General features: G+C 45.9%; 1 protein-coding gene across 1 annotated transcript in view; it reads left to right on the forward strand.

Annotated features, from left to right (window-relative positions):
- Nucleotides 1-657: 657 nt before the first annotated feature.
- SMAD6 (SMAD family member 6) overlaps nt 658-27,879 on the forward strand; it is a 57,100-nt gene continuing 29,878 nt past the window's right edge. The window contains exons 1-3 of the mRNA XM_032233351.1: nt 658-2,143; nt 11,750-11,806; nt 17,264-17,341. Of these exons, the coding sequence (XP_032089242.1) occupies nt 1,426-2,143; nt 11,750-11,806; nt 17,264-17,341 (853 nt within the window). The 5' untranslated portion in view covers nt 658-1,425. The remainder of the gene's footprint in view (nt 2,144-11,749; nt 11,807-17,263; nt 17,342-27,879) is intronic.

A 27,879-nucleotide genomic window follows, 5' to 3' on the forward strand; every position in this document is an offset into this window, starting at 1 on the left:
TGCTGGTGCTCTGAGTAAGTCCGGCAAAACACCAGAAGGCCGTATAAGAAGATGGAAACTAATCAAGGGGAGAAGCAACCTGGAAGTAAGGAGAAATTTCCTAACACAGAGAGCAATTAACTAGTGGAGCAGTTTACCACTAGAAGTTGTGGGTGCTCCATCTTGGAGGCTTTAAAAAAGAAAGTGGACAATCACTTGTCTGAAATGGTATAGGATCTCCTGCTTGACCAGGGGGCTGGACTAGAAGACCCCCACGGCCCCTTCCAGCTCTCTTATTCTGTTAACCAATAGTGCAACGGCTTGCCTCCAGAAGTCACGGGTGCTCCGCCAGGGAAAGTTTTCCAGAAGGGAACTGGACAAACCCCCTTTTTCTGGAACGGTGCATGGTCTCCTGACTGAGCAGGGTGGGGTGGGGGGTGGGGTTGGACTAGAAGACCTCCGAGACCCCTTCCAACTCTTCCCATCCCGCCTCCCTGCCCTTCGCCGCTGGGGCGCCTTCCCCGGGGCCGGAGGACCAAGCGGGCTGCCTTGGGCCGAAGCGACGGGAGGCGTTTTCCTTTAAGAGGGAAGAAACCCGAGCGCTTGTTTGCGCAACCCTCCCGCGCCGCCAAAGTGTCTAGACTGGCACATGATGGGAGGGAGCCAATGACTCCGCGCTCGCCGAGGGGGCCCCGAGCGCTCCGTGCGGGAGAACAAAAAAGGCAGCGCCAGCGAGGACGGCCAGGCTCGGCGCCGCGATCGCCCGCCCGCCTCTCCCGCTCGCGTCTCCGGGGAAGCCCCGCGGCCCAAAGTAGCCGCAGCAGCAGCCGCAGCAGCAGCGCCGGCGCCGCCCCGCCGGGCTCCACTCCGCGCGTGGACGGGACCACTCCGGCCCCGGGACGGGGATCGCTGCTGCGGCCGAGACAGCTATGCCGGGCTCCTCCGGCCCGCCTCCGAGCCCGGGAGGCGGCCTGCTGCTGCCGTTGCTGCTCCCTGGCCAAGTCCGTCCAACTTCGTGAGCTGTGCGGGCGGCCGAGGAAGAGCCCGTCGTCGAGGGAGCCGAGCGGGAGCGCAGACGCCGCGTGGAGGCGGGTGGCCTCCGGGCAGGAGCCGTCTCGGGCTCGGCGTCTTCCCGCAGAGAGAGCCGAGGGGGCGGGCGGCGGCGACTCCGGCCGGCGGGCGCTTTGCCTGCCCCTCCCGCGCCGTCGGCCTTCGGGGCTGCCGCTCTATGCCGTTGCTGCGTTTCCTGATGCGGCAGCGCGGCTGCCGACCCTCGGCGAGTGGCTGGACCGGCCGTGCGAGCCCTTGGTCCGGGCGCCGACGCCGGCGACGCCGCGGCGGTAGCAGCAGCAGCAGCAGCCTCAGCCCCCGCTGGCTCCCCTGCATGCGGCGCCCGTCCGGGAGGGTCTGACCCGGAGCCAGCGAAGGGCAGCCCGGGCGAAGCGCATGTTCAGGTCCAAACGGGCAGGGCTTGTGCGGCGCCTTTGGAGAAGCCGGGTGCTCCCCGACGGCGGCGGCGGAGGAGGATCGGGCGGAGGAGATGCGGGGAGCAGCAGCCTCAGGAAGAACGAGGAGGCCGGCGGCAGCGAGGGGAGGCGCCCGGTGACCTGCGGAGGCGCCGTCGAGGAGCCGGCCGCTCCGGAGGGCTCCATGATGCGCGGAGACGGCGACCCCCTACCGGAGGAGGCCGAGGAAGCGGCGGCGCAGGAGGCCGGGGGCGGCGGCCAGAAGGAAGGAGGCTTGTGGGCTCAGGAGAGCGACGGCCGGACGGTGAGCTGCTGCCTCTTCAAGGAGCGGGGCTTGGACGGCGCCGCCTGCCCCGACGGCCGCTCCCGCCTGACGCTGCTAGAGCAGGAGCTGAAGAGCGTCACTTACTCGCTCCTGAAGCGCCTCAAGGAGCGCTCCCTCGACAGTCTGCTGGAGGCCGTCGAGTCCCGCGGAGGGATGCCCAGCGGCTGCGTCCTGGTCTCCCGGGCCGAGCTGGAAGGACGTCTGGGCGGCCAGGCGGCCCCGCCGCAGCTGCTCCTGGGCAAACTCTTCCGATGGCCGGACCTCCAGTGCCCTGCCGAGCTGAAGCCGCTGTGCGAGTGCCGGAGCTTCGGCCTCCCCGAAGGGCCCACCGTCTGCTGCAACCCCTACCACTTCAGCCGTCTGTGCGGGCCAGGTAAGGCGAGACTGCCTTTCCCAACCTGTTTGTTTGTGTGTGTGTGTGTGTGTGTTTGTTTGTTTGTTTGTTCCTTGGACGGGTCGGCTGCACTCGCCCATGGGAAGGGGTAGAGCTCGGGTTGTGGGTCGGCATTCCTTAGGGTGAAGTTGTGATGCTGCCTGGCCAGACTAAACAACTCTTGCTGGGAGCAGCCACCTCTGCTTTCCCAACAGAAGGGCTGTTGTGTCGGAAAGCAGGACTGGACAGATTCTGCCTGAACTTAGTCAACAACTGAGCTCCATTGTAGGGGTCCAACCTTGGGCACTTTAAGCCTGGCGGACTTCAACTCCCAGAATTCCCCAGCCAGCGTGGAATTGTGGAAAATGAATTCCTCATACCTTAAGGTTGCCATATTTGGGTGGGTGGGTGGGTGGGGGAATGGTCTAAGACAGGGGTCTCCAATCTTGGCCACTTTAAGCCTGGCAGACTTCAACTCCCCAGGCTGGGGAATTCTGGGAGTTGAAGTCCTCCAGGCTTAAAGAGGCTAAGGTTGGAGACCCCTGCTCAAATGTGTGTCAGAGCCCTTCCAGGGATACACTGAAAAAGTTATGAGTCCCACAAAAAGCCATTTGAGGAAATACAAGTAAGGGCAGCAAAACCTCTGGAGACTCAGCTGCCGATAGGCCTGTCTGGACTCTGTTGGGCCATAACACCCCCTCCCCTCATTCCTCAATTATTTGTGCTGTTTAACATCCATCCCCCTTTTGGCTCTGGGCTGGCTCCAAACCAGAAGGGGACTGACTCACCCCACCGGGGAGGGGAGAGGGTGGTCTGGAAGCAAATGTCTCCCTCACCTCCTCTTGCACTCTGAACCAGAAGGAGAGACCCCCCCCTTCCCTCGGTAGCCCCACCTCCCTGGTCTCCAGACCCACCCACTTTGGGAATGCAGACCCCAACAGGCCTGGACAGGAGGAAGATTCTGCAGTCCTGCCTTGAGGGGGCCCCAAGTACGTGGGTGATGTGGGGGGGGTTTGCCCACAACATGATTTCCCTCTTGGGTGGATGAAGGGATGCAGTGTTGGAGCTTCAGCCCAAACCCTTGATAATGAGCTGGGCACCTGACCCGGTAGGGATTTCATTGTGTTCTGAAAGTTGACAAAGTGCCTCTTTTGAGGTCCTTGTGTGTCTTAATAACCTCAAAGCATCTGCTGAGGATTCTTCCTGGAAGCCTTTGAGCTTCTTCACCATCTTCCTTGTGGCATTTGGCAGCTTCCTTTTCTATCCTTCCTTCAGCTGGAAATGTTAGCTTAAATTTACTGTTGCCCACTGGGTGAAAATGAGAAGTTATGGTTTCTGGCAAGTGGCATTTAAGCATAGTAGTTTTGGAAATCTCTTGTAAAGACTCCGAGATGCCTGGAGCAATATGCCTATCTTCTCAAATTCCCTTTAAAGAGGATTTTCGGGGGCAAATGCATTCCTTCAGAAAACATTTGCCCTGACAGCCCCCTTGGGTGGCACCATCTGAGTCCTGAGTTCAATTTTGCACCCAACAAAGACTTCTTCATATGTCACTTTGAGAACTGGAACATCCAGGGGTGCCTTGCCGGTGGAAACTTCCATCCTTCCCTGCAGGCGGATAACTTCTCCTTTGCCAAGCATGCTGGAAGCATTCAACCCCATAACATTTGTCTGCTGTCATCTTCTGGTACTATTGGTGGCATTATACAGGTTCTCCTCAACTTCCAACCGTTCCTTTAATGACCATCCAAAGTTACTCCTGAGAAAAGTGACTTGTGACAGTTTTTCACACTTAATGATCATTGCAACATCCCTATGGCCACAGGATCAAAATCCAGACACTTGGCCACTAGTTCAGCTTTATGACGGTTGCTGTGTCCCAGGGTCACGTGATCCACTTTTGTGGCCTTCTAAAAATCAAAAGTCAGTGGGGTAGCCAAATTCACTTAACGACCGTGTTATGAATTTAACAACGGAAGTGATTCACTTAACAAGAGAGGTTGTAAAAATGGGATGAAATTCATTTAACAACTGTCTCGTTGAGCAATAGAAATTCTGGGCTCTGGTGGTCGTAAGTCGAGGATTACCCGTGCCTGTGGTTTCTTTTAAGCAAGGTTTGTTGAATGATGATATTTTATATGTCTATATATTATTTTTTTGACTTTCAAAAAACTGTTGTAGGTGAGATGGGCAGCCGTGCAAATGAAATCCGTAAATAAACCAAGATCCAGTTTTACCCTTTGAACTAAGCTTGGAAAAGGCAGATTTTAAGAAACCACATTGTGGCTTGATCCTAACATGCAGCCATGGTTTGGATGTGTGGAAAATCCCGTATCTAGAGAACTTTGAAACCCCAAATCCCAAACCTGTGATCTTCTCAAGGCTTTCAACACTCTGAGAGTCACCGAATTCTTGTGAAATCAAGAACGAACATGCATAATCCCAAACAGAGTCCTTAGTCATGACACTGCTTGTGGCAACTGTTTGGTTTTATTCCTTCACTGAACTGAGGTCCTGCCTTTTCCCTAAGTTTATTTCCCCCAACAACAGTCTTGTGAGACGGATTAAGGGGAAATGATATGATTGGCCTCAAGTCACCTACCTGAGTTTCTGGGTCTAAGGTTGATGACCTAAGTCCCAGGTCAATGTTTCTCAACTTTGGCCAACTTGAGGATGGGTGAACTTCAACTCCCAGAATTCCTCAGCCAGCATAATTGGCTCAGTGTAATGAGCATAGTTGGCTGGGGAATTCTGGGAATTGAAGTTCATCTTCAAGTTGCCAAGGTTGAGAAACACTGTCCCAGGTCATTACCATCCCAGCAACTGACAGCATCTTCATAGCATTGCTCAGCCACTGTTGGTGATACAAAGGTGTCTACAATGAAACCAGCTGGCCAAGGTTGAGAAACTGCTCCAGAAGATTCTCTAAAGTCACTAGTACATGAATGATCTTCATCCAAGAATTGCAGCAGTGCTAAACTTGACTCTTTGGCTGTGCTTTGCTATTAAGACTGGATAATGTTTGTGTACATTTTTTAGGAACTGAGCACCAATTTGTGTTGTGTTAAAGAAATCACCCCCAAATCTGCCATGTTCACACCTGAAGAACATGAGGGCCCTAAGAGGTCTATGCAGTCTGCATCTCTCCTGAAGTTGCCACCCAATTGATATTTTTAATGTGAGATAAGAACATTGCTCAGTGTAATGAGAATTTAATTGCAAAAAATAGTTTTACCAAGCCTCTTCAGTTTTTGGAATGCATCTTAACTCTTCCCCCATGGGGAGGAGAGGGAAGGGAGGACGGAAAGATGGAGAAAGGGGAGGGAATGGGAAGGAAGGAAGGAGAGAAGGAAGGAGAGGGGAGGCAGAGAGGAAGGATGGAGAAGGGGGAGGGAATGGGAAGGAAGGAAGGAAGGAGGGAAGGAAGGAGAGGGTAGGCAGAGAGGAAGGATAAGTGGGAGGGAATAGGAAGGAAGGAAGATGTTATTGGTACCATCCAAAAAGTCCTACAGCAAATGGAATACAGTATCTTTCTATTCTCTGTGTGAGCTCAGGGAGTGATTTTGGATGGATATTTCATCCTGTAGATTTTTTATCTGAAGTATGGCAGAATCTGATTTGCTTTCTCATTTGCTGTTTCTGGCTATTAAAACATCATCATCATCAATTTGGATAAATATTTGGAGCCTGCAAACATTGCCTGAAACCCACCTCCCTCCCCAAAACGATTAGGTGTAATTCTGTTCTAGCTCTCCCCAAATAGGGGAAGCACTTTTCCTTCCAGCTCCTCTTTCTGTTCTGTTTTTTTTTTTTTTTTTTGCTTCTGGATTCATGAATTCTGCTTCCATCAAGAATTTTGACATTGTTTTGTGCAGGGCCCAGAACACACAGTTTATGCTGGGAAGTCTTTAACAGCTGAGGGGGGGATTCCATTCCGTCCCCCTCTGGCTGCAGACAATACTTTACATGAGGACCAACAACCTGGAGCTTTGCAGATGTTGCTGAACCACAATTGCTGGGATCCCTCCTCACTGGTCCAGCTGGTCTGGCCCCTGTGCCTCTGACTCAGCACCCCTTGGGTGGCCACCCCTCCCCCTCTCCCCTTTTGCACAATCCACAGGCTTTGAATCTGGTGGAACCTGGTGGGTGAAGTGTGACCATCTCCCCGATGAACTTTGCTGGCCAACTCTTTAACAGAATAACAGGGTTGGAAGAGGGACCTTGGAGGTCTTCCAGTCCAACCCCCTCCCCCCCCACGCAGGAGACCTGGAAGTGGCTGTCAGTCTCTTTTGAAAAGCCTCCAGTGATGGTGGAGCCATTACACCTTCTACTGGTAAATTGCCCTCCCTGTGAGGAAGTTTCTCCTTAATTCCAGGTTGCTTCTCTCCTTGATTAGTTCAGTCAATCAATCAACCAATCAAACAAACAAAACAAAGAATCAGAATGGAGCTGGAAGGGACCTTGAAGGTCTTCTAGTCCAAACCCCTTTATCAAGCAGGAGATACTATACCATTTCAGGCCAATGGCTCCCAAGTGTCTTTTTAACAGCCTCCAGTGATGAAGCACCCACAATTTCTGAAGGCAACTTCTGTTCCACTGGTTAATTGTTCTCCCTGTTAGAAAGTTTCTCCCTTAATTCCAGGTTGCTTCTTCTTGATCAGTTTCCATCTGTTACTTCTTGTCTTGCCTTCAGCTGCTTTGGAGAATAGGTTGCCCCCCCCACCCTCTTCTTGGTGGCAGCCCTTCAAATATTGGAACTCAACCATTATATCATGCATAGTCCTGCTTTTTATCAGACCAGACACACCCTGTTCCTGCAACCGTTCCTCATGTGTTTTATCCTCCAGCCATCATGTCTGTTGCGGGGTCCATGCATGAAATGGACTTTGAGCCTTTGAACGATCCATTGAAATGCAAAGTAAAGAATTGTGTTTATTTGCATTTGACTTAAAGGATGGTCAGTGCCGATGGTCCCCTCCCTGGAAACCTTTTTTTCCCCAAATTCCTGAAGGAAAAGAATCCAAAACCTGCAGCCACGGCTGGATTCCAGCCAGCAAAGAGTTAACTTTTCTACCAGGGTCTGGTATTAACAGCAAGAAAGCAACCGATTTCCCGAGAAGAGGGTGAGGGGAAAGTTTTGCGGGAATGGGATCTGTTAGATTCCAGGCTGGCTGGGTAAGAGGAGACCCATAATAAAGGGCCGGAAGCCAGAAGGATCGCAGCTCCTACTTATGTGCAATTAGATTCTTTTCTTGGTGCTGAACAACAACAACAACAAAAATCTTGTTTGGCTTGCTTGGCTGAAAGTTTCTGCAGGGCCTTGCAGAAGGGGCAAGTCAAATGAGGGAGGGGAAAGCAGAAGGCAATTTTTGCAAAAAGGTGCTTTCCCCTTTTCCTGATTTGGGTCACCCTGGGAACAGCTCCCCCCCCCTCCCCAGGAGCCCCTGCACAGGCGGCTGAAGCAGAATAGCTGCTGCTCACTGGAGCAGGGCTAAATCCGAGGGAGGGGAAGGGGAGGCAGGCTGCGCTTTTCTGAATCCCTTCCTTGCTTTGGCAACAAGGAGTCCTTAACCTGGATTGGCAGGTTTTCAAAAGGTGGCATCAGAGAGAGAATCAGTAAATGAGAATAATGCTGGAAGGGACCTTAGAGGTCTTCTAGTCCAGCCCCCTACTCAAGCAGGAGAACCTGTAGCACTTCAGTTAAGTGATTGTCTAGACTCTTCTTCAAAACCTCCAGTGATGGAGTGCCCACAATTTCTGGAGGCAAGCTGTTCCACTGGTTAATTGTCCTCACTGTTAGAAAGTTTCTCCTTGATTTAAGGTTAGTTCTCCGACAAGTTTCCATCCATTGTTTCTTGTCCGGCCTTCTGGTGCTTTGGATAATAATTTGCCCCTCTCTTCTTTGTGGCAGCCCCTCAAATATTGGAAGACTGATATCACGTCACCCCTAATTTTTATTTTCTTTAGACTAGCCAAACTCAAATCCCGCAAAGATTCTTCCTATGTTTTAGTCTCCAGGCCCTTGATCATCTTAGTTGTTCTTCTCTGAACTTTTTCCAAAGTCTCAACATCTTTTTTGTAACATGGTGACCAAAACTGGTTGCAGGATTCCAGGTGTGGCCTAACTAAGGATGTATAAAGTGGTACTAATACTTCTCGTGGTTTTTATTCCATGCCTCTGTTTAAAAAATAAAGAATTAGTTTTTTTGGCTGTTCCCAAACCCTTGATGGCAGCTTGAGTTTGAGAGACGGATGTCCCTTGCTTTTTTCTCAGCCTTTTCAAACTTTTTAAAACTTTGGAGAATAACTCGCGGAAAACACATACACAAACCCCGTGGTAAAATTGTAGCCTGTCTTGCTTTGCTTTCTTTCTTACCTGTGGCAATTGTATCCCCAAAATTACAGGTAGTCCTAGACTTGAAATAGTTGGTTTAGTGACTATTCAAGGTTACAGTGGCACTTTTAAAAAGTGACTTATGACCATTTTCCCCACTTAACGACTGTTGCAGCATCCCATGGTCATGTGATCAAAATGCACTTGGCAACTGACTCGTATTTATGACAACTGCGGTGTCCCGGGGTCAGGTGATGATCCCTTTTTGCGATCTTCCGACAAGCAAAGTCAATAGGGAAGGCAGATTCACTTAACAACTGTGTTATTAATTTAACAATGGCAGTGATTCACTTAACAACCATGTTATTAACAACTGCAGTGATTCACTTAACAACTGTGTTATTAATTTAACAACAGCAGTGATTCACTTAACAAGGGTCGGCAAGAAAGGTTGTAAAAATGGGACAAAATTCATTTAACAACTTTCTCATTTAGTAGCAGAAATTTTGGGTTCGATTGTAGTTGTAAGGCGAGAACTACCTGTGCTCTTTTATTATTATTATTATACTTTATTCATTAAACATGAATCTCAGCCAACTGAACATTCAAAAATGCATCACAAGTACCATTGACTGGTGCTAATGGTTGATAGGGGTTGCTGCCAGCGTCCTAGGTATCAACCAAGGACCTTCTCAAAATATAAGATGTTCTGAGTAGCACAGTTTTTTGCAGTTCTGCTGGTGTTATTGCAGGAAGCTGCAATTTGTTGTTGTATCTTGTAAAATTCTTCTTCTTCTTCTTCTTCTTCTTCTTCTTATTATTATTATTATTATTATTATTATTATTACAACAACAACAACAACAACAACAACAACAACAAGGATGTCCAACCGTGGCAACTTCCAAGACCTGTGGGCTTCAACTCCCAGAATCCCCCTGGTTGGGGAAGTTGAAGTTCACCGGTCTTAAAAGTTGCCAAGATTGGAAATCCCTGGATTATAACCAAAGGGAAGAAAAGAGGGGCTTTTTTTTGTGGTGGTGGGGAGGTAGAGGAAAATAACTGGTTTCTTCAGGCAAAAACAGATGGAGAGAAACCCCACGTAGGCAAATCCCCCCCCCCTTTTCTCTTCTTTTGGCCTGGTGTTTATTATCCCCCTTTCAGTGGAGATCATTTTCAGGTTGTGCTTAGAAAGAAATCTTCCCCCTTCCTTTCTTTCTGAAGGAGTTTCTCCTCCGCCCCCCCCCTAAACCCACTATTTAGGTGAAGAAGTGGTGATAATATGCAGTTTGCATTTGGCTGGCGCCAGCTTGACTGGCCCTTCTATCTGACCGCCTGTCTTAAAGCAACAGCGCCTCTTATTTTTAAAAGCGGATCTTTATGGCAAGCGAGGGTTTTTTGTGTTTTTTTTTTTTTAAATTAAAAAAACCTCCTTTTGCAAACGTGTTTTTCAAACTTGCCAAACCTGTACGGGAGAAGAAGAACCAGCTACCTGAGCCTGAATGTCTTGGGTTTTTTATGATTTTTTTCTCTTGCTCCAGTAATATAATGCAATTAGATGTGGAACTGAGTAAGAATCCAGGAAAATGTTCCTTGGATGCAGCTTGGGATGGCCTCCATCTCATACGCATGTTAGCGAAAGGGGCATGGAGCTGCTTTCTGTCTCCCTTTTTTTTAATGTCATTTAAAGAGGGGAGGATGGACCCTCGGAGACCCTAACATCGCTATTAGCTATTTTCCTTTTTCTTGGTGCTGCAGTCGAATTAGGAGATGAGTTTTTCCTTCATTTTACAATTTGTTTGTTTTGCAATACCAATTTTCCCCCTGTTATGCTCTGAATTCAGTCTTTTGTATCTTTCCTATCGGGAGTGATGGAATTCTGTCCATTAACTATTTACTGGGACATCAAATACCGTCTTCCTTGTAATAGAGGCACAGAAATTTAAAAGAGGAAAGGTTTGGGTGTCTTGAGCATGGCTGGACATATCCGGAGGAAGTTTGGCTTTTGCCAAAAAAGTGACAGTATCGTTAGGAATTTTTCAGCTCCAGAGTTAAACCAGTTTTGTTTGGTAGCCAGTTTTGACTCTTTTAGTTCCCTGCTGAGATCTCGGCTGGTGTTTACCCAATGCAAAATAATATGTGGTTTGCTGAATTAACTCAGTCAGGCAAATTTTTAAAACACCTGAACCATCCATCAAACCTTCTGGTTGGATTTGCACAACACGCTGATCCTTTAACCCAGTGGATTTTAGGCTGTGTGTTGTGCAAAAGCCAGCTCTTTTGTTGTACTCCTTTGAATTAGCTCAAGGTTTTGGGAACCCCTGGACCATAATTAAAGTCCCTTTGAGGTCTTGAAAGGAGGGGAAATGGCACTTACTGGATTCACACGTTGTCCTAAAAACCAGGATTCCATTTATTTGGTCTGGATTTAGTGCATTGTCCAAACAAAGACTCTGTCTCTAATGAACCAGGCCTTAGTATGGCATGTGAATATGCCATTATTTGGTTGAAAACTGTCCTGGCATTAAGAGGCTCTGCATTCTTGTATTGCTGGAACTAATAGAATAGAATAACAGAGTTGTGAGGGACTTTGGAGGTCTTCTAGTCCAACCCACTGCCTAGACAGGAAAACTGTGAGGAAGATACTTTGAGTTCAAGCAAAAGATGGTAGTTTTCCAGGGGGACAAAGTTCTAAATTTGGGGGCTGCCTCTCCAACTGACATGGAGAAAACTAACTATAGGTAGTCCTTGACTTCCAACAGCTCATTTAGTGACTGTTCAAAGTTTACAATGAAAAAAAAAGATCACGTGATTACCTTTTAAGACTTTCTGACAAGCAAAATTAATGGGAAGCCGGGTTCACTTCACAACCAAGTTACTAACTGAACACCTGCAGTGGTTCACTTCTGGGAGTTGAAGCCCAGACACATCTTCAAACAACCAAGGTTGAGAAAACTATGCTAAGAAAGTCTTAGCGTTCCTAGGAAACGCCGACCCATAGACTACCCTATCCCTATTTAGTCACATGTTGGGTCAGCCAAGCAAGGGAACTTTGATGGAGGGTTATTTGTGGACCATGGAAGTCTTCTACTCATAAGAATTGCATGCATCTAAGCCCTGAAGCTTGGCAAAGGAAGTTGAGTTGGTTATTCTACTTTTTGTCAATTGAAGTATCTTTTCATACAATATCCTATCCTTTGTTAACTACAAGTGACTTCGTTGAGATAGAAACCAACTTTGATGATAGTTCATTTGCCTCCTTTTTCTTTTTCAGAATCGCCACCCCCTCCTTATTCCCGGCTGTCTCCAAAGGATGAGCAAAAGCCATTGAGTAAGTATGTTCTCCACCCAGACTTCCCTCCTGCAGTTTTCTAAGCATTAGTAAGAGTGGCCCACTTGTGATATTCACAACTGGAGATCTGTATTTTTATTCTTTTCCAAATGGAAGATGGCCACTTTTGACTTTTCTCTGTGTGTGTAATGCAAGGTGATAGCAATAGCACTCAGACTTATATACTGCTTCACAGTGCTTCACAGCCCCTCTATGTGGTTTACAGAGTCAGCCTCTTGTCCCCAACAATCTGGGTCCTCATTTTACCGACCCTGGAAGGACGGAAGTCTCAGTCAACCTTGAGCTTGGTGAGATTCGAACTGCCAAATTGCAGTCAGTGGGCAGTCAGCAGAAGTAGCCTACAGTACTGCACTCTAACCACTGCGCCACCATGGCTCATAATGTAGACATCAAACAGAATAGCAGAGTTGTAAGGGACCTTGGAGGACTTCTGGTCCAGCCCCCTGCTCCAGTAGGAGACCCTAGACAGGTGGTTCTCAATCTTCCCAATGCCACAACCCTTTAATACAGTTCCACATGTTGTGGTGACCCCCAACCATAAAATTGGTATCTCGGTTCCCAAGACCATAAAAAATATGTGTTTTCCGATGGTCTTAGGTGACCCCTGTGAAAGGATTGTTTGATCCCCAAAGGGGTCCCGACCCACAGGTTGAGAACCACTGCCCTAGACCGTTTCAAACAAATGGCTGTCCAATCTCTTTTTGAAAGCCTCCAGTGATGAAGCACCTACAACTTCTGAAGGCAACTTCTGTTCCACTGGTTAATTGTCCTCACTGTTAGGAAGTTTCTCCTTAATTCCAAGTTGCTTCTCTCCTTGATTAGTTTCCACCCATGGTTTCTTGTCCTGCATTTTTGGTGCTTTGGAGAAAAGTTTGACCTCCTCCCCTCTCCCCATCTTGAATGGCTTGTACAGTGAAGTAAATGGAAGGCTTGGTAGAGTGCTGATATGGATTATGCAAAGGATAGAGAACTATCCTTGGATGAAACTCAGTGTTACACATTGCAGAGTGAGTAAGAAGATTCTTCCATCTGGTGCTTACACGAGTCCTGGCGCAGGTAGAATTATCCAAGCCAACATAGCAAAGGTGGTTTCAAGAAAGGAGGTTTTGTTTCAGCGTTAGAAGAGGCTCAGGCAACACAGGCAGTCCTTGACTTGCAACTATTCATTTAGTGACCATTCAGAATTTCAGTGGCATTGAAAAAAGTGACTTACAGCCATTTTTCGCACTAGGACTATTGCAGCGTTCCCATGATCAGAATTCGGTTGATTGGCAACTGGCGTGTATTTATGATGGTCACAGGTTCCCTTTTTGTGACCTTCTGACAAGCAAAGTCAAGGGGGAAGCCTGATTCACTTAACAACCGGGTTACTAACTTAATGACTGCAGCGATTCCTTTAACAACTGTGGCATGAAAGGTTGTAAAATGGGGCAAAACTCACTTAACAGTGGTCTTGCTGAGCAATGGAAATTTTGGGCTCAATTGTAGTAATAAGTCAAGGACTACCTGTATACCTTTTACCCAGAAGCTCAAGACCAGAGAGAGCAAGAGAGAGAAGGAGGGAGGGAGGAATAACTTGCTAAGCCATGGTTTAGCCAACTGGTTTACCGAATGAACTGCAATTGGTTGTGTTCACACAGCACACAGAATTAGGTGTGGGTGGGTGTTTTTCTGAAGCAAGGGCCTTTAAATAGTGTGTCTGAAAATTAATGGCTGAGACCAGGAGAGTGAAGTTTACGGTAAACTACTATGAAGCTGGAATTACGGCAGGCACTTAGTGTCCCAATGAAAGGATGTAAGTTGTAGAATATTGATATTGTCATGAACATTTCATTATTTCTCCTCATGGCAATTCTGATGGTGCAATTAAACTTCATCTGGTTTTTATGTGTATCACTGTAGAAGCCAGACAAAATGTCAGTTGCCCTCTTATGACTGCTACCTTGATGTTTTTTGACCATCCCAATGGACATCTCTATACTTTTGCGGTTCTACTCCCCCGCCCCCCCAGGCTTTAAGATGCAGGAAAGGAGAAAAGACGAAGGGAGAATTTGAATTTGAATTTCCTTTATTTGTATGCCGCCCTTTTCCCTGGGGGGACTCAGGGTGGCTCACAATTCAAAAAGGGAGGGGGGGAAAGACAAACAGTATTCCAATATGGAAACAATACAACATATTAAAAGAGAGCACAACAGTCACACAATTTGGGTGGGGTTGGAATCTTAACCCCAGGCCAGCCGGGACAGCCAGATCTTCAAAGCGGCGCGGAAGGATTGGAGGGTGGTGAGGGTCCGAATCTCCACGGGGAGTTCCAGAGGGTCGGAGCAGCCACCAAGAAGGCTCTCCTCCGGGTAGTTGCCAGTTTGCACTGGCTAGTAGTTGGAATTCGGAGGAGGCCTAATCGATGCGATCGTATCGGTCTAGTGGAGGTAATTGGCAGTAGGTGGTCTCTCTGATGGTGCATCAGTTGAGGGGACAAATGCAGGAAGTGCCTTGGAGAAATGGTGGCAACCTTATTTTAAATGTTGTCCTGCAAGAGGAATTCCATTTCTCCCCCGGCGACTCTTCTGTTTTGTTTTCTTAAGCATCAAAGAAAACGTGGTCAAAGAAACAAAGGATAAAAATGTGACCTACTTAAAAATTGATATGCGCCAAAGACAGTAGCCTTCTAAAATATATATCAGAAAAAAGGACTAGGGGTGACGCTATGGAAGTCTTCCAATATTTGAGGAGCTGCTATGAAAAAAAGGAGGGGGGGGCAGCCTATTCTCCAGAGCACCAGAAGGCAGGACGAGAAGCAACGGCTAGAAATGTCTATAGAGATTCTTTATAGACTTTTAGCTACGCAATTTGGGTTGAAGGCCCTTTGAATGGTGTGGGGAGAGGAATAGATTACCAGAGGAAAAAACTGCAGACTAGAAGATTCAGGAGCTCCACTCAGGTAACCCCGAGGACACAGAAAAACCTTCATGTGGCCTCAAGGACCCTCTAAAAGGAGTATAAATCCTTCCCTTTCCCACCATCCTCAGAGCTGAAGAAGCTTCTTGGATGAGAAGTAAAAAGCAAGAAAGCCCAATTGCCTCCTGAAAAAGCACCTTTGGGGCTGCTGTGTTTGTAATTGCTGCAAAGAAAAAGTTGTTCAAGGAAAAAACAAGAAAATGGATAGAAACGCATCAAGGAGAGAAGCAGCCTGGAATCAAGGAGAAACTTTTTAACAGGGAGAACAATCAACCAGTGGAACAGAGATTGCCTTCAGAGGTTGTGGGTGCTCCATCACGGGAGGCTTTCAAGAAGAGACTGGGCAGCCCTGAAGAAGGATTAGCAGTGGCATGATAGCAGTGTCCTAGTACTTGAGGGGCTGCCACAAAGAAGAAAGGGCCAACCTATTTTCCAAAGCACCAGAAGGCAGGACAAGACGCAACGGATGGAAACTAATCAAGAAGAGAAGCAACCTAGACGTAAGTAGATGATGAGAACAATCAATCAGTGGAACAGAAGTTGCCTTCGGTGCTCCATTGTTGGAGGCTTTTAAGAAGATACCAGACAGCCACCAGGCAGGTCTCCTGGTTGAGAGGGGGTTGGACTAGAAAACCTCCAAGGTTCCTTCCAGCTCTGGTGATTAGTTCTGTATTTTATTGAAGCACTTAACCCTTTGCATCAATAGAAAGCCTTGCCTCTGCCATCGGCTCTTTGCATGGAAGAATTTTCAGGGGTGGGTGGGAATTAAGTTGGATTCAAGCAAAATGATGCCCAAGGAAGACAGACCCTGAGTGCTCTGGAGTTTTTTTGGTCCTTCCCCAGGAAGAAGGAGGACGCATTCATTCATGGGTTGCACTGATTCTTTGGCTGGAAAAATGTGACTCTTCCGGACTGCATGGAATTTTGTTTGTACAATTTTGCAGATAAATTTTTATTTGCAAAATAAGAAATCAACTACAGATAGCCTTCGACTTGCAATGGTTTATTTAGTGGTCGTTCAAAGTTATGACGACACGGAAAAAGTGACTGAAGGCCATTTTGTTTGTTTACAACTGCTGCAGTATCCCTGTGATCACGTGATCAAAATTCAGACGCTTGGAAACTGTCATGTACTTATAATGTTGCAATGTCCTGGGGTCATGTGATCCCCTTTTGTGACTTTATGACAAGCAAAGTCAATGGGGAAGCCAGAAGCCAGATTCACTTAACAACCGGGTTACTAACTTGACAGCTGCAGTGACTCACTTCACAACTCTGGCAAGAAAAGTCATAAAATGGGGCAAAACTCACTTAACAATTGTCCCGCTTAGCATCATAAATTTGGGGGTCAATTATGGTCCTCAGTTGAGTATTGTGTCCACCCTGGATAATAATGGTATTCTTGGTAGACAGGAAACTCTGAGTTCATGTAATGGAACTTTGCTTTTTCAACCAGCAGGATTGAGAAGAAAAGTGAAAACCAGCAAAATAATTAATTGATTTTGGACCCGGCTTTTGGAGCACATTTTTAAATAAAGTGGCACAAGTGAAGGAGAGAGAGAGAGAGAGGGAGACACTTAACAAAAGACTTTTAACTTGTTAAAACAAAGTTTTCTTGGTCTCTGGCGGGGAGGAAGGAAGGAAGGAAACAAGAATAAACAGCTTCAAGAATTTTAATAGCGATAATTAAGTTATAGTAACAATGAGGAGTTTGGTGTAACCTTAGCTATGGCGCTCCAAGTTCCTACTTGTTCAATCCACTCAACCCTGGTTATTTTGGAGGTCCAAATCCTGCCAGTGTTTGTGCATTTGGAAAAGAGAACTCCTGCTCTTCATTTGTATTCGCCGTTGGCGTCTCTTGGTTAGGTTAAGAGAAAACTTTTGGTGACTAATTAGTAGGAACTCTTGACTTCAGAAATTGTGGGTGCTCCATCACTGGAGGTGTTCAAGAATAGCAATAGCAATAGCAGTTAGACTTATATACCCCTTCATAGGGCTTTCAGCCCTCTCTAAGCGGTTTACAGAGTCAGCATGTCGCCCCCAACAATCCGGGTCCTCACTTTACCCACCTCGGAAGGATGGAAGGCTGAGTCAACTCTGAGCCAGTGAGATTTGAACAGCCGAACTGCAGAACTGCAGTCAGCTGAAGTAGCCTGCACTGCTGCATTTAACCACTGCGCCGCCTTGGCTCATTCAGAAGAGTCACTTGTCTGAAATAGTATAGGTTCTCCTGCTTGAGCAGGGGGCTGGACTAGAAAACCTCCAAGGTCCATCCCAGCTTGTTCTATTCTATTCTATTCTATTTTCTGCTTCCAAGTAGATAAGTCACATGAGTGCTCCCTCCCACAGCTGTGAAAGCCCCTTTGGGAAAGTGAATGAGAACCGTTGCGCAGCCCTTGTGGGAATGCTTCTTGGGATGGTAAAATTATTGGCCCGCTAGGAAATAACACGTGCCTCTTTTTTCCCTCTGCTTCCCAGACCTTTCAAATTCCACGTTGTCCTACACTGAAACGGAGGCTACAAATTCACCCAATGTCATCGCTGGAGACTTTTCTGGTAGGTAGATCTTTTAATGTGTGGGATACAATGTTGGTTGTAGTAAGCCTTTCCGGAGAAAAATAACACTAAATGTCTATGGAGGTTCTCAGTCCTTCAGATCAGTGTTTCTCAACCTTGGCAACTTGAAGATGTCTGGACTTCAACTCCCAGAATTCCCCAGCCAGCGAATGCTCCAGATCATGGTTGTCCCTAAGTTGCTTTTTTAAAAAAAAAGAAAAAACCCCAAAACTGGGCTGTCTTTGTTTCTGCTTGAAGACATTTTGCTTCTCATCTAAGAAGCTTCTTCAGTTCTTGAGAACTGAAGAAACTTCTTGGATGAGAAGCGAAACGTCTTCAAGCAAAACCGCAAGCAAAAATCAAGAAAGTCAAGTTGCCTTCTAAAAAAAAAAAGTGCCTTTGGGACTTTGCATACTAACAAGCTTTGTGTACCAACAAAAGTGTTCCCAATGTTAAATGACAGGAATCAAAATAATTTCACAAGAAAAAGCTAGTTAATATACAGGTAAGTCCTTGATCTACAAGTAGTCGATTTAGTGACAATTCAGAGTTACAACAGCACTGAAAAAAGGGACCATTTGTTCCAGTTATGAGCGTGGTAGCATCCTCATGATCACGTGGTCAAAATCCAGATGCTTAGCAGCTGGTTCATATTTATGACGGTCGCAGTTTCTCAGAGTCACGTGATCCCTTTTGTGATCTGCTGACAAGCAAAGGAAATGAGGAAGCCAGATTCACTTAACAGCTGTGTTACTAACTTAGTAAGTGCAGTGACTCACTTAGCAACCAAGGCAAGAAAAGTCATAAAATGGGGCAAGGATCTTGGTTAGCGGCAGAAATTTTGGGCTCAATTGTGGTCGTAAGTCAAGGACTACCTGTACTTCCTCTCTCGCAGGATCGCTTGACGTGGACTTGGCACTGTGGATCACTGACTGATCCCAGTAAAAGGTCCCCATGTTTCTATGCCTTCAGCACCGGGATGGTTAAAATGTGCAAAGGAATGCATTTTATCAGTACAGGGAAAGCATGAAAGACATTCTAACAAACACTCAGTTCCAGAAATCTGCATTTGTCAAATTCGTTAAGAATTGATAAGGAAAGAAAAGAAACAGATTCAATGTATTTGATGGTGGTACTGAAAATCAGTAAGCAAACTTTATCTTTCATGGCCAAAGTCTGCTCCTCAAATAGACTGCAGATGTATTTTGTGTAAATATTTCTATTTGTCTGAATAATTGTTTCTCCAAAAATTGCTTGAATGCTCATATTTAAAAGTAAGCTTCACCTGTTTTCTATTTATAACCTGAACCTTGATGCTTGAGAAGTTTCTCTCAAATATTAATGATTTGTTTACTTTTTGCAAGAAAAAACAATTCCCCAAACCCCTGTTATATCACTTAAATTGCTAGCAGATTTTCCTACTGAATATAGTAGTTAGTGAGTTTACTGTATTGATTTATAGGCCATATCAAAGTGCAGAGTTCCAAACACAAATTATTACTAAAATCCAATAAAAACAATGTAAAATGAAATTGGAATAAAATACAATTTAAAACGAAACTGCAATAAAATGCAATTTAAAATGAAATGGGAGTAAAATACAATAATTTAATTTGTAGATAAATAATATAGAACATTCCTGCTTTGAAATGCATGCAAATTGCATATGTGTGTGTGTGCATGTAACTTCTATAGGTGCAAATATCCATGTTGCCCTGTTTCAAAAAGTATTTCTGCCCTGTTTAGCAAGGAGTCCAGTAGCGGTTTTCCTGTTTTGCAGGACTTTTGTTGCTCAGGAACTTTGATAACCTCATTCTCACCCTTTTCTTGTTATTGTTTGTGAAACTGCTAGGGTAGGAAAGTGGGGGGGAAATTAACGTTACTGATTGTAGGTTCTTTTTTTTTTTTTTAAAGGACTTTGCATTGGTTTAGATGTAGAGTTTTCACAAAATAGTTTGTTGCCCCAGAATACGGTTCTTGGTGATTTGCATTTAGAGTCCTCCTGCAGGGAAGGAGGAAAAGGAACTGTTGAACAAGCCCAGCTGAGGCTTACCGTATATACTCGAGTATAGGCCGACCCGAATATAAGCCGAGGCACCTAATTTTACCACAAAAAACTGGAAAAGTTATTGACTCGAGTATAAGCCTAGGGTGGGAAATGCAGCAGCTACCGGTAAATTTCAAAAATAAAAATAGATACCAATAATGTTTTTGAATATTTATTTCAAAGAAAAACAGTAAACTAGCGGTGTATTCAATGAAATACTTCACTCACCTCATGATGCTGATGTCCCGCTGTGATGATGATGTCCCGTGCAGCCGCGGGAGCGATGTCCCGCCTCCTATGACACACGGCACAGTGATTCCTATCATTGGATCACTGTACCAGAGGAGGTGGGACATCGCTATGTGGCTGCTTGCCATAACAAGGAGGAGGTGGGACATCGTTGCAGAGCGGCAGGAGGGGGAGGAAGGGGAATCGTAAGACAGCCCTGCATTACATTAGAACGTGAGGAGGGGGGATGGTGCGGTGCGCGCTGCGCGGCAAACTGACACAGAGGGAGGGGAAACTCACAGGGGCACTGGGCCATTCACGAGTGTCACCCAGCGGCATGGCCCCGCCCCTTTTTCTCCTCCATTTCGGGCAAATTTTTCACTGACTCGAGTATAAGCCGAGGCGGCTTTTTTCAGCCCAAAAAGTGGGCTGAAAAACTAGGCTTATACTCGAGTATATACAGTAGTTCTCAGGGAGGCTAGCGGTGTTTATGGGGTGGCCAGAGCAGAGGAGAAGGTGATGAGATCCATCCAGGCCTCATGATTGATGGCTGTCCTTTAGGGCAGAGGTCTCCAACCTTGGCAACTTTTAAGATTTGTGGACCTCAACTCCCAGAATTCCTCAGCCAGCAAAACTTGTGGACCTCAACTCCCAGAATTCCCCAGCCAGCAAAACTTGTGGACCTCAACTCCCAGAATTCCTCAGCCAGCAAAACTGGCTGAGGAATTCTAGGAGTTGAGGTCCACAAGTCTTAAAGTTGCCCAGGTTGGAGACCCCTGCTTTAGGGGCACTTTGGCACATTGAACACAGACGACTCGCAGCTTCTGATGTTGGAAATGAAGTTCAGAATCTGCCTTTAACTTAAGGGCTACCATTGAGCCCAGAATATCTGTTGCTAAGGAACCGTTGCTAAGGGAACTTTGCCCTGTTTTACAACCTTCCTTGCCAGGGTTGTTAAATGAATTGCTTCAGTTATGAAGTCAGTAACACGGTTGTCAGGTGGATCTGGCTTCTCCATTGACTTCACTTGTCAAAAGTTCACCAAAGGGGATCGTGTGACCCCGAGGGGCTGCAAACGCCATAAATATGAACCTGTTGGTGAGCATCTGGATTTTGATCATGTGATCGTTAGGATGCTTCAAAAGTCCTAATTGAAAAATGGTCATAATTTAAACATTGAAAAAAAGTCCCTCTTTTGGTGCCGTTGTAACTTTGGTCACTAACCAAACTGTTACAACTCAAGGACTACCTGTATCCCTTTTGTATTTCCCAAGCATAGGAATATGGTATTCCATTAAATTATATCTCAGCAATTTTCAGAGGCTTCTCTGTGGCTGAACTTTAATTTATCCACCCTGGAATGTTTCCTGCTTAACTACAATTGCTCCTAAAAGCTAATGAAGTTCTGCAAATGTGTTACTTACTCTAAAGAGCGTAGAAATTTAAGGTCCAAAAACGGAGCGGGGCCATTCCCACAGCTTCGTGGGCAGGAAACCGTAAGGCTCGTGCTTTCTTTCAAGATGGATTGTATGCCAACTCGGAGCGGAAAGGTTGAGAAAGCTTCCAGAAATTTGATTCCAATGTGTAGGAATGTGAGATATTTTTTGGGCCTCAGGAAGGGACATGTGCTTGCGTGGTAGAACTCGGCCTGTCTTGGCTTCTGACTCAGCTCTCAAGCTCAAGTAAATACAGTTTCTGACCACTGGCCTAGAAGGAGGGGAATATAAGGTGCTTTTACTATCAACTTTTGGGTGGTGAGCTCTGAAACACTTGGTGTGACCCAGCATCTGATTTTCTGTCTCTTTTTTTAAATGAGCTGTGGATGAGCGGCCCAGATGTCCTTGCAGCGCGAAAGGTGATGGGTTCCCGTGGCACCTTACCTCTGCATAACCATCAGAAGCACGCACACACAAAAAAAAGTGGGCTTAAAACTTTTCTGCTAGAACAAAATAACGATCACTTGGTAACCAAAATGGTAGTGTAATTGGATATTCCCATCTCCTACTGTGGAATTTCAAGCGGCTCAGCTTTTCATAAGAGTCTAATGTGGGTTATTTATCTTCCCCCAGTGGGCAGAGCTGCATCTATAGGATAAGAGCCTGGCTGCGGTTTAACCCTTCAGTGGCCAGACTAAAGCAACAGTTGGGATCCGCAAAACGGTGGCCGAAATTGGTAAGCAGGAACTGGCTGTAAAATGGGGGGGAGCATAACTCCCCCCCCGTTCCCTAGATGGTTGCCAGGGGTGGGTTCTGGCAGGCACTACTGCTGGTTCGCTCATGTGGACGTGCTTGATGTCTGCTGCGCACACATGCGCAGTGTAATTAAAATTGTTCTGCGCATGTGCAGAACAGCCTGGGGAACCAGTTTGGGGGCGTGGCAAGCCTGGGTCACTGCCGGTTCCAGTGACCTTTGCCGCCAAACCGCTACCGGATCAGCCGAACCAGTGCAAACCGGTAGGAACCCACCGGTGGCTGGAAAGTGGCTGCCCTTTAGGGAATGAGTCTGATGAAGAACTGGGGTCGGTCGCTTAAGTTAGGAACGTGGTCATTCAGTGAATCTGGCTTCCCCCTTGACTTTGCTTGTCAGAAGTTCGCAAAAAGGGGACCTTCTGCAGCCGTCATAAGTATGAGTCAATTGCCAATTGTTTTAATTTTGATCATGTGACCAGGGGGACGCTGCAAAGGGTGTAAGTGTGAAAAATGGATCACAAGTCACTTTTTCAGTGCTGTTGTAACTTTGAATGGTCACCAAACAAACTGTTGCAAGTTGAGTAACACCTGTACATGTACAAATACTGGTGTGTGTGTGTGTGTGTGTGTGTATGTAATAACGCAGTTCTCCTGCCTAAGAATGTCAGTTTCTTGTCACTTCACATTTTCATCCTATGAAAACCTGTACATATAAGGTTTAACTTTTAAATTGGGCTGCATTCACCCTGTGGAGTTGGAGAATACATATATTCATTCTCCATATACTAACACTAATATGTTCAGGTTTTCATAAGTGGTGCGGTGGCCTTGGGGATGGAGCTCTCGCCTCCATGAGCTGTGAGTTCGATCCTAGGTAGAGGAGGCTGGTATTTCTCTCTCTGGGCACAATGAGAATATATTGGCTGAATAAAACTCAGCATTGGTGACAGGAAGGGCATCTGGCCATTACAACACTCTGCTAGCTCCATTCAGTTGCCCAGACTCCATCCCATAATGGTTTATGGGGTCAATGAAAGAAGAGGATGTACAGGTTTTCATAGGGTGAAAATATGAGGTGAGAAGAAATTGGCATTCTCAGGTGGGAGAACCCGTGTTAAACATTCAATTTAATCTACCAGCAATCTACTAAAAATGCAAGTCAAGGAGACTCAGGGCAGAAGACCCTCCTGGTGGCTTTGTGGTCTTCCACCCTATCACCTTCTTCAGTATGATGAGGAGAAAGCTGTTGTCTTTTATGCGTTGACCCATCGTTTTGGCTGGGCCTGATGCATCTTGGACCCTGGAAACCTCCTTCCCTCCCTCCCACCCCCAAATAATGCCCCACTTGAAAGAAGAGCTAAAGCAGTGTTTCTCAACCTTGGCAACTTGAAGATGTCTGGACTTCAACTCCCAGAATTCCCCAGCCAGCGACTGCTGGTTGGGGAATTCTGGGAGTTGAAGTCCAGACATCTTCAAGTTGCCAAGGTTGAGAAACACTGAGCTAAAGAACGCAAATTTGAGAGAAAGTTGGAGATTCCCTTTGTGAACCTCACTCTGTCCTTCACACAATGTTTGGGTTGCTTCGTTTGCACCAAGTGTACATGGCCAGTGCAAAAGATATCCTCGGGTTTCCACTTGACGGACAATCTATGAAGATTGCCCAGTTCTAACTGGGACATCTGGCAGGTGTTGGACTGAGTCCAGAAGATCCTCCTTCTCTGCTTACAGCCCATCCTGGTTTTTCAGTTCAGCTTATCTTGCAAATTTGCTATTATGGGTAGTCCTTAACTTGTTGTTGTTAGTTGCAAAGTCGTGTCCCACCCATCACGACCCCATGGACAATGTTCCTCCAGGCTTTCCTGTCCTCTACCATCCTCTGGAGTCCATTTAACTCACGCCAACTGCTTCAGTGACTCAATTCAACCACCTCCTCCTTCTTTTGCCCTCCCATCTTTCCCAGCATGAGGCTCTTCTCCAGGGAGTCCTTCCTCCTTCTCATTAGGTGGCCAAAGTACTTGAGTTTCCTCTTCAGGATCTGGCCTTCTAAAGAGCAGCCAGGGTTGATCTCCTCTAGGACTGACCGGTTGGATGGCCTTGCAGTCCAAGGGACTCGCAGGAGTCTTCTCCAGCCCCAGAGTTCAAAGGCCTCCATTCTTTGGCGGTAGTCCTTGACTTACAACCAATCAATTAGAAACTGTTTGAAGTTACCACAGATCCTCCCCAAAATACTTACAAGCTGGTTCCAAAGTAGCAATGCATCTACTCACAACTCACAAGACTGCATTTTGGAGATTTGGTAGCTGGCCTGAATTTATGAGCATGATTTACAATGTTTTTCCTGAAAAACTAGCATTTACCTCAAGGGGGGGATGTTTGTGAAAAAACACCCCCTAGCAAGCTATGGGGTTCTCTTAATGATTGCAAACAGTCACTTTACGACTGCATCAAAACAAGGTCATAAAATTGGGTTGGTCCCACGATGACCTGCTTTACGACCAACTCGTCATAATGGGCGGTCTCCATTATGGTCGTAAATTTAGGAATACCTGTGCAAAGATGAAATGCAGATCAAATTGGAGTTCTTATATTTTCAGATGAAAGGTAGTATTTAAAGGAAGAAAAGCGCCTTCTATTTTTCCTCTCTGGTGCCATCTGATCTTCTCAGGAAAAAAAATATTTTGTATTCCTTATGAAAACAATATAGTTTGATGGGCAGGATTGTTGGTGCCATAAATTAGCTAACTTTTTAAATTGAAGCTTTTTGCAGTCTCCTTGAAGGGATTATAATTTGTGAATTTCCACTATCGTTACATTAAGTTTACTTACTTTCATCTTGGAAGTAGAAACAAAATCAGTAAGCTACATCGGGTGTAGTTGGACAGAATCCTTCACCAGGCAAGACACATTTTCAGATGGAAAGACTGTTTGTATGGTGATTGTGTCTTCAAATGTGTTTCTGGGCTGCCAAATTAGGAAATGCAGAACTAAGTACAGGGAGTCCTTGATTTACAACGGTTCAAAGTTACAACGGCACTGGAAAAAAAAAGAGACTGATGATCGTTTTTCACACAACCATTGTGTCTACAACTATTCAGTCTACATCAGGGGTGCCCAGCCTTGGTAGATTTGCCTTCAGAAATCATGAGCTCAGTGGAGGTTTTTAAGAAGGGACTAGACAGCCACTTTTCTGAAATAGTATAGGTTCTCCTGCTTGAGCAGGGGGCCGGATTAGAAGACCTCCAAGGTCCCTTCCAGATTCTACTCTACTCTAACCAACTCTACCCTACCCGCAGACTTCAACTCCCAGAATTCCCCAGCCAGCCATGCTAACTGGGGAATTCTGGGAATTGAAGTCCTTAGGTCTTAAAGTTGGCAAAGTTAGACATCCCAGTCTAAAAAGAAGAAACGGGGAATCAGAAGTTGGAAGGATCCTTTTTGGAAAAAAACTGGAAGAGGAGAAAGATGAGAAAGTGTAAATTTTCCAAGTCAAGCAGACAAGAGAGACTCCAAAAAAAGGACGTTTTCTGGTTTCCCCAAACCTTCTGACCTGAACAGAGGCTGTTTGTGAGGATTGAGTCCTGGGAAATGGCACCTACGGCTTCTGGTTAAGCTCTCAAAGCCTTGGAACAGCTGAGGGACTTGAGGGTAGATTCCTGGCCGAGCCTTTTAGCTGTTCCAACCTTGCCCGGCACTCTCCACCCGTTCCCCTTTCAGGTTTTTTTCTTTTTTTTGCAAACCAAAGAAGCCAAAATATTTGGAAGGCGAAAAGGAGCTTTTTTAAAGGCGGAAATATATTACTCAAATTAATGCCCTGGATGCCAGCATCCCTCTCTTGGGCCTTTGCTGTGAGACTGTGGTGGCGAGAGCCAGCCGGTTTGGGCAGGGGAGGGGCGGGTTAAGTAGGAAAGAACATCAAAGGCTCTGAATAAACCTTTGAACATTTTCACTCCCCCCTCAAGCCTGGTTTTCGTAGCCTTCACACTTGCTGGCTCTCCTCATTTCAGTTTTCACAAAACTTCCCTTAGTTGTCCAGGATAAGGCAATGAAATAGGTAATCCATGACAGTGGCATTAAAAATAGTGACTTATGACCCCTCTTCACATGTTATGTATGAAGGCGTGATGATGCAGGAGCCATGGTGGTGCAGTGGTTAGAGTCCAGTATTGCAGGCCAATCCTGCCAAATGCCAGCAGTTTGATTCTCACCGGCTGAAGGTTGACACAGCCTTCTGTCTTTATGAGGTCGGTAAAATGAGGAGCTAGATTGTTGGGGGCAAAAGGCTGACTCTAAACCTCTTAGATGGCTGTAAAGCACTGTGAAGCAGTATATAAATCTAAGTGCTATTGCTCGCTCTGTCTGTCTATCTATATCTATCAACATCCTCTGTCTGTCTGTCTGTCTGTCTATCTATCTATCTATCTATCTATCTATCTATCTATCTATCTATCTATCATCTATTATCTATCTATCTATCTATTTATCTATCTATCATCTATCTATCTATCTATCTATCTATCTATCTATCTATCTATCTATCTATCTATCTATCATCTATCTATCTATCGGAGTTGGCCTTCAACCAACGGGTGAAATCTAATTCTCTCCCCCACGCCGTTCTGTGGGCGTGGCTTGGTGGTGGTGGGTCATGTGACTGGGTGGGCATGGCCAACTTTTTTTTTCACTTTCAGCTATATTTTTTTTAGATTTTTAAAGCATTTTTTCCCCTGTCGGTTCACCGGAACCAGCTGGGGAAAATGCTTTAAAAATCTATAAAGATAGCTTCCGATGATGAGCCACGTGATCCTCGGAAGCTTTTTTTTTTAAACTACTAGTCGAACCGGGAGGATTTCACCTCTGCCCTCAACCCTCTAACATTTCCAATGAAGTGTGTGTGTGTGTGTGTGTGTGTCCATCCATGTGTGTCCTGTTAACTGTGGGACTTGAAGCCTGAAGGTCCCACATTGGCTGTTACAAGGGAAGCATCCAAATTCTTTGCTTCCCATAGTTGAGCCTTCCAGTATGAATTTGCCAAACTCTGCCACTTTGTTTGGTTTTTGGGGAAGATCTTATGGCGAGAAGGGTAGGTAATCTGACAAGCATTTTGAAAGCCTGTGGAAGCAATTCTCCAAATTGACTTCTACCTTGAGTAATTAAGGTGGAGTTACTCCCTTTCTCACGCTTCCCCCACTTTCACGGACTCCCGAATCTCTTTTGTGATGGGTTCCCTGTTTCCTCCCCGCCTAACCAGGATCTTTAGATGGGCCATCATCACCCTGGAGGCCACCTGCTTGCTCTTTTGGGCCAACGTGTTGTCATTTTAGGACTAGAATAAACAGATGAACAGTTGGAAGGGAACTTGGAGATCATCTAGTCCAGTGTTTCTCAACCGTGTCAACTTGAAGATGTCTGGACTTCAACTCCCAGAATTCCCCAGCCAGCATTTGCTGGCTGGGGAATTCTGGGAGTTGAAGTCCAGACATTTTCAAGTTGACATGGTTGAGAAACACTGATCTAGTTCAACCCATTGTGGAGGATAGTCTAAAACAGAGTTCCCCAAACTTGGCAACTTTAAGACTTGTGGACTTCTACTCCCAGAATTGTGCGCGTTGAAGTCTACAAGTCTTAAAAGTTTGTTTGTTTGTTTGTTTGTTTGTTGGATTTATATGCCGCCCTTCTCCCAAGGACTCAGGGTGGTGTACAACATTAAAAAAAAAATATTACATTTTTTTTATTAAAAAAATTAGATAGAGTATCCAAAAAACAAACCCAATTAAGATTAACAATAACATTTAAATTTTTTTGATTAAAATTAACAATAATCAATCATTTATTTTATTTTGTTCAGGCCAGGCCAGCTTGCTGGAAAAGCCAACTTTTTGCCAGGATTGGGGACCTCTGGTCTAAAATAAATGTCTTGGATCCCTTGGAGAGGTTGAGGCAGAAATGAAAGAATTAAATAACCAGTGAAGGATCAGAAAAGTTTGCTCTTGAAAGCCTTGCAGATTGTTATATTGTTTACCCTCGTTTGTGAGATATTCCAAAAAATATGAGATAGGTTTGGCCTGTGCAATAGG

The sequence above is a fragment of the Thamnophis elegans genome, chromosome 16 (genome assembly GCF_009769535.1).
Source record: "Thamnophis elegans isolate rThaEle1 chromosome 16, rThaEle1.pri, whole genome shotgun sequence".
NCBI classification, from domain to species: Eukaryota; Metazoa; Chordata; class Lepidosauria; order Squamata; family Colubridae; genus Thamnophis; species Thamnophis elegans.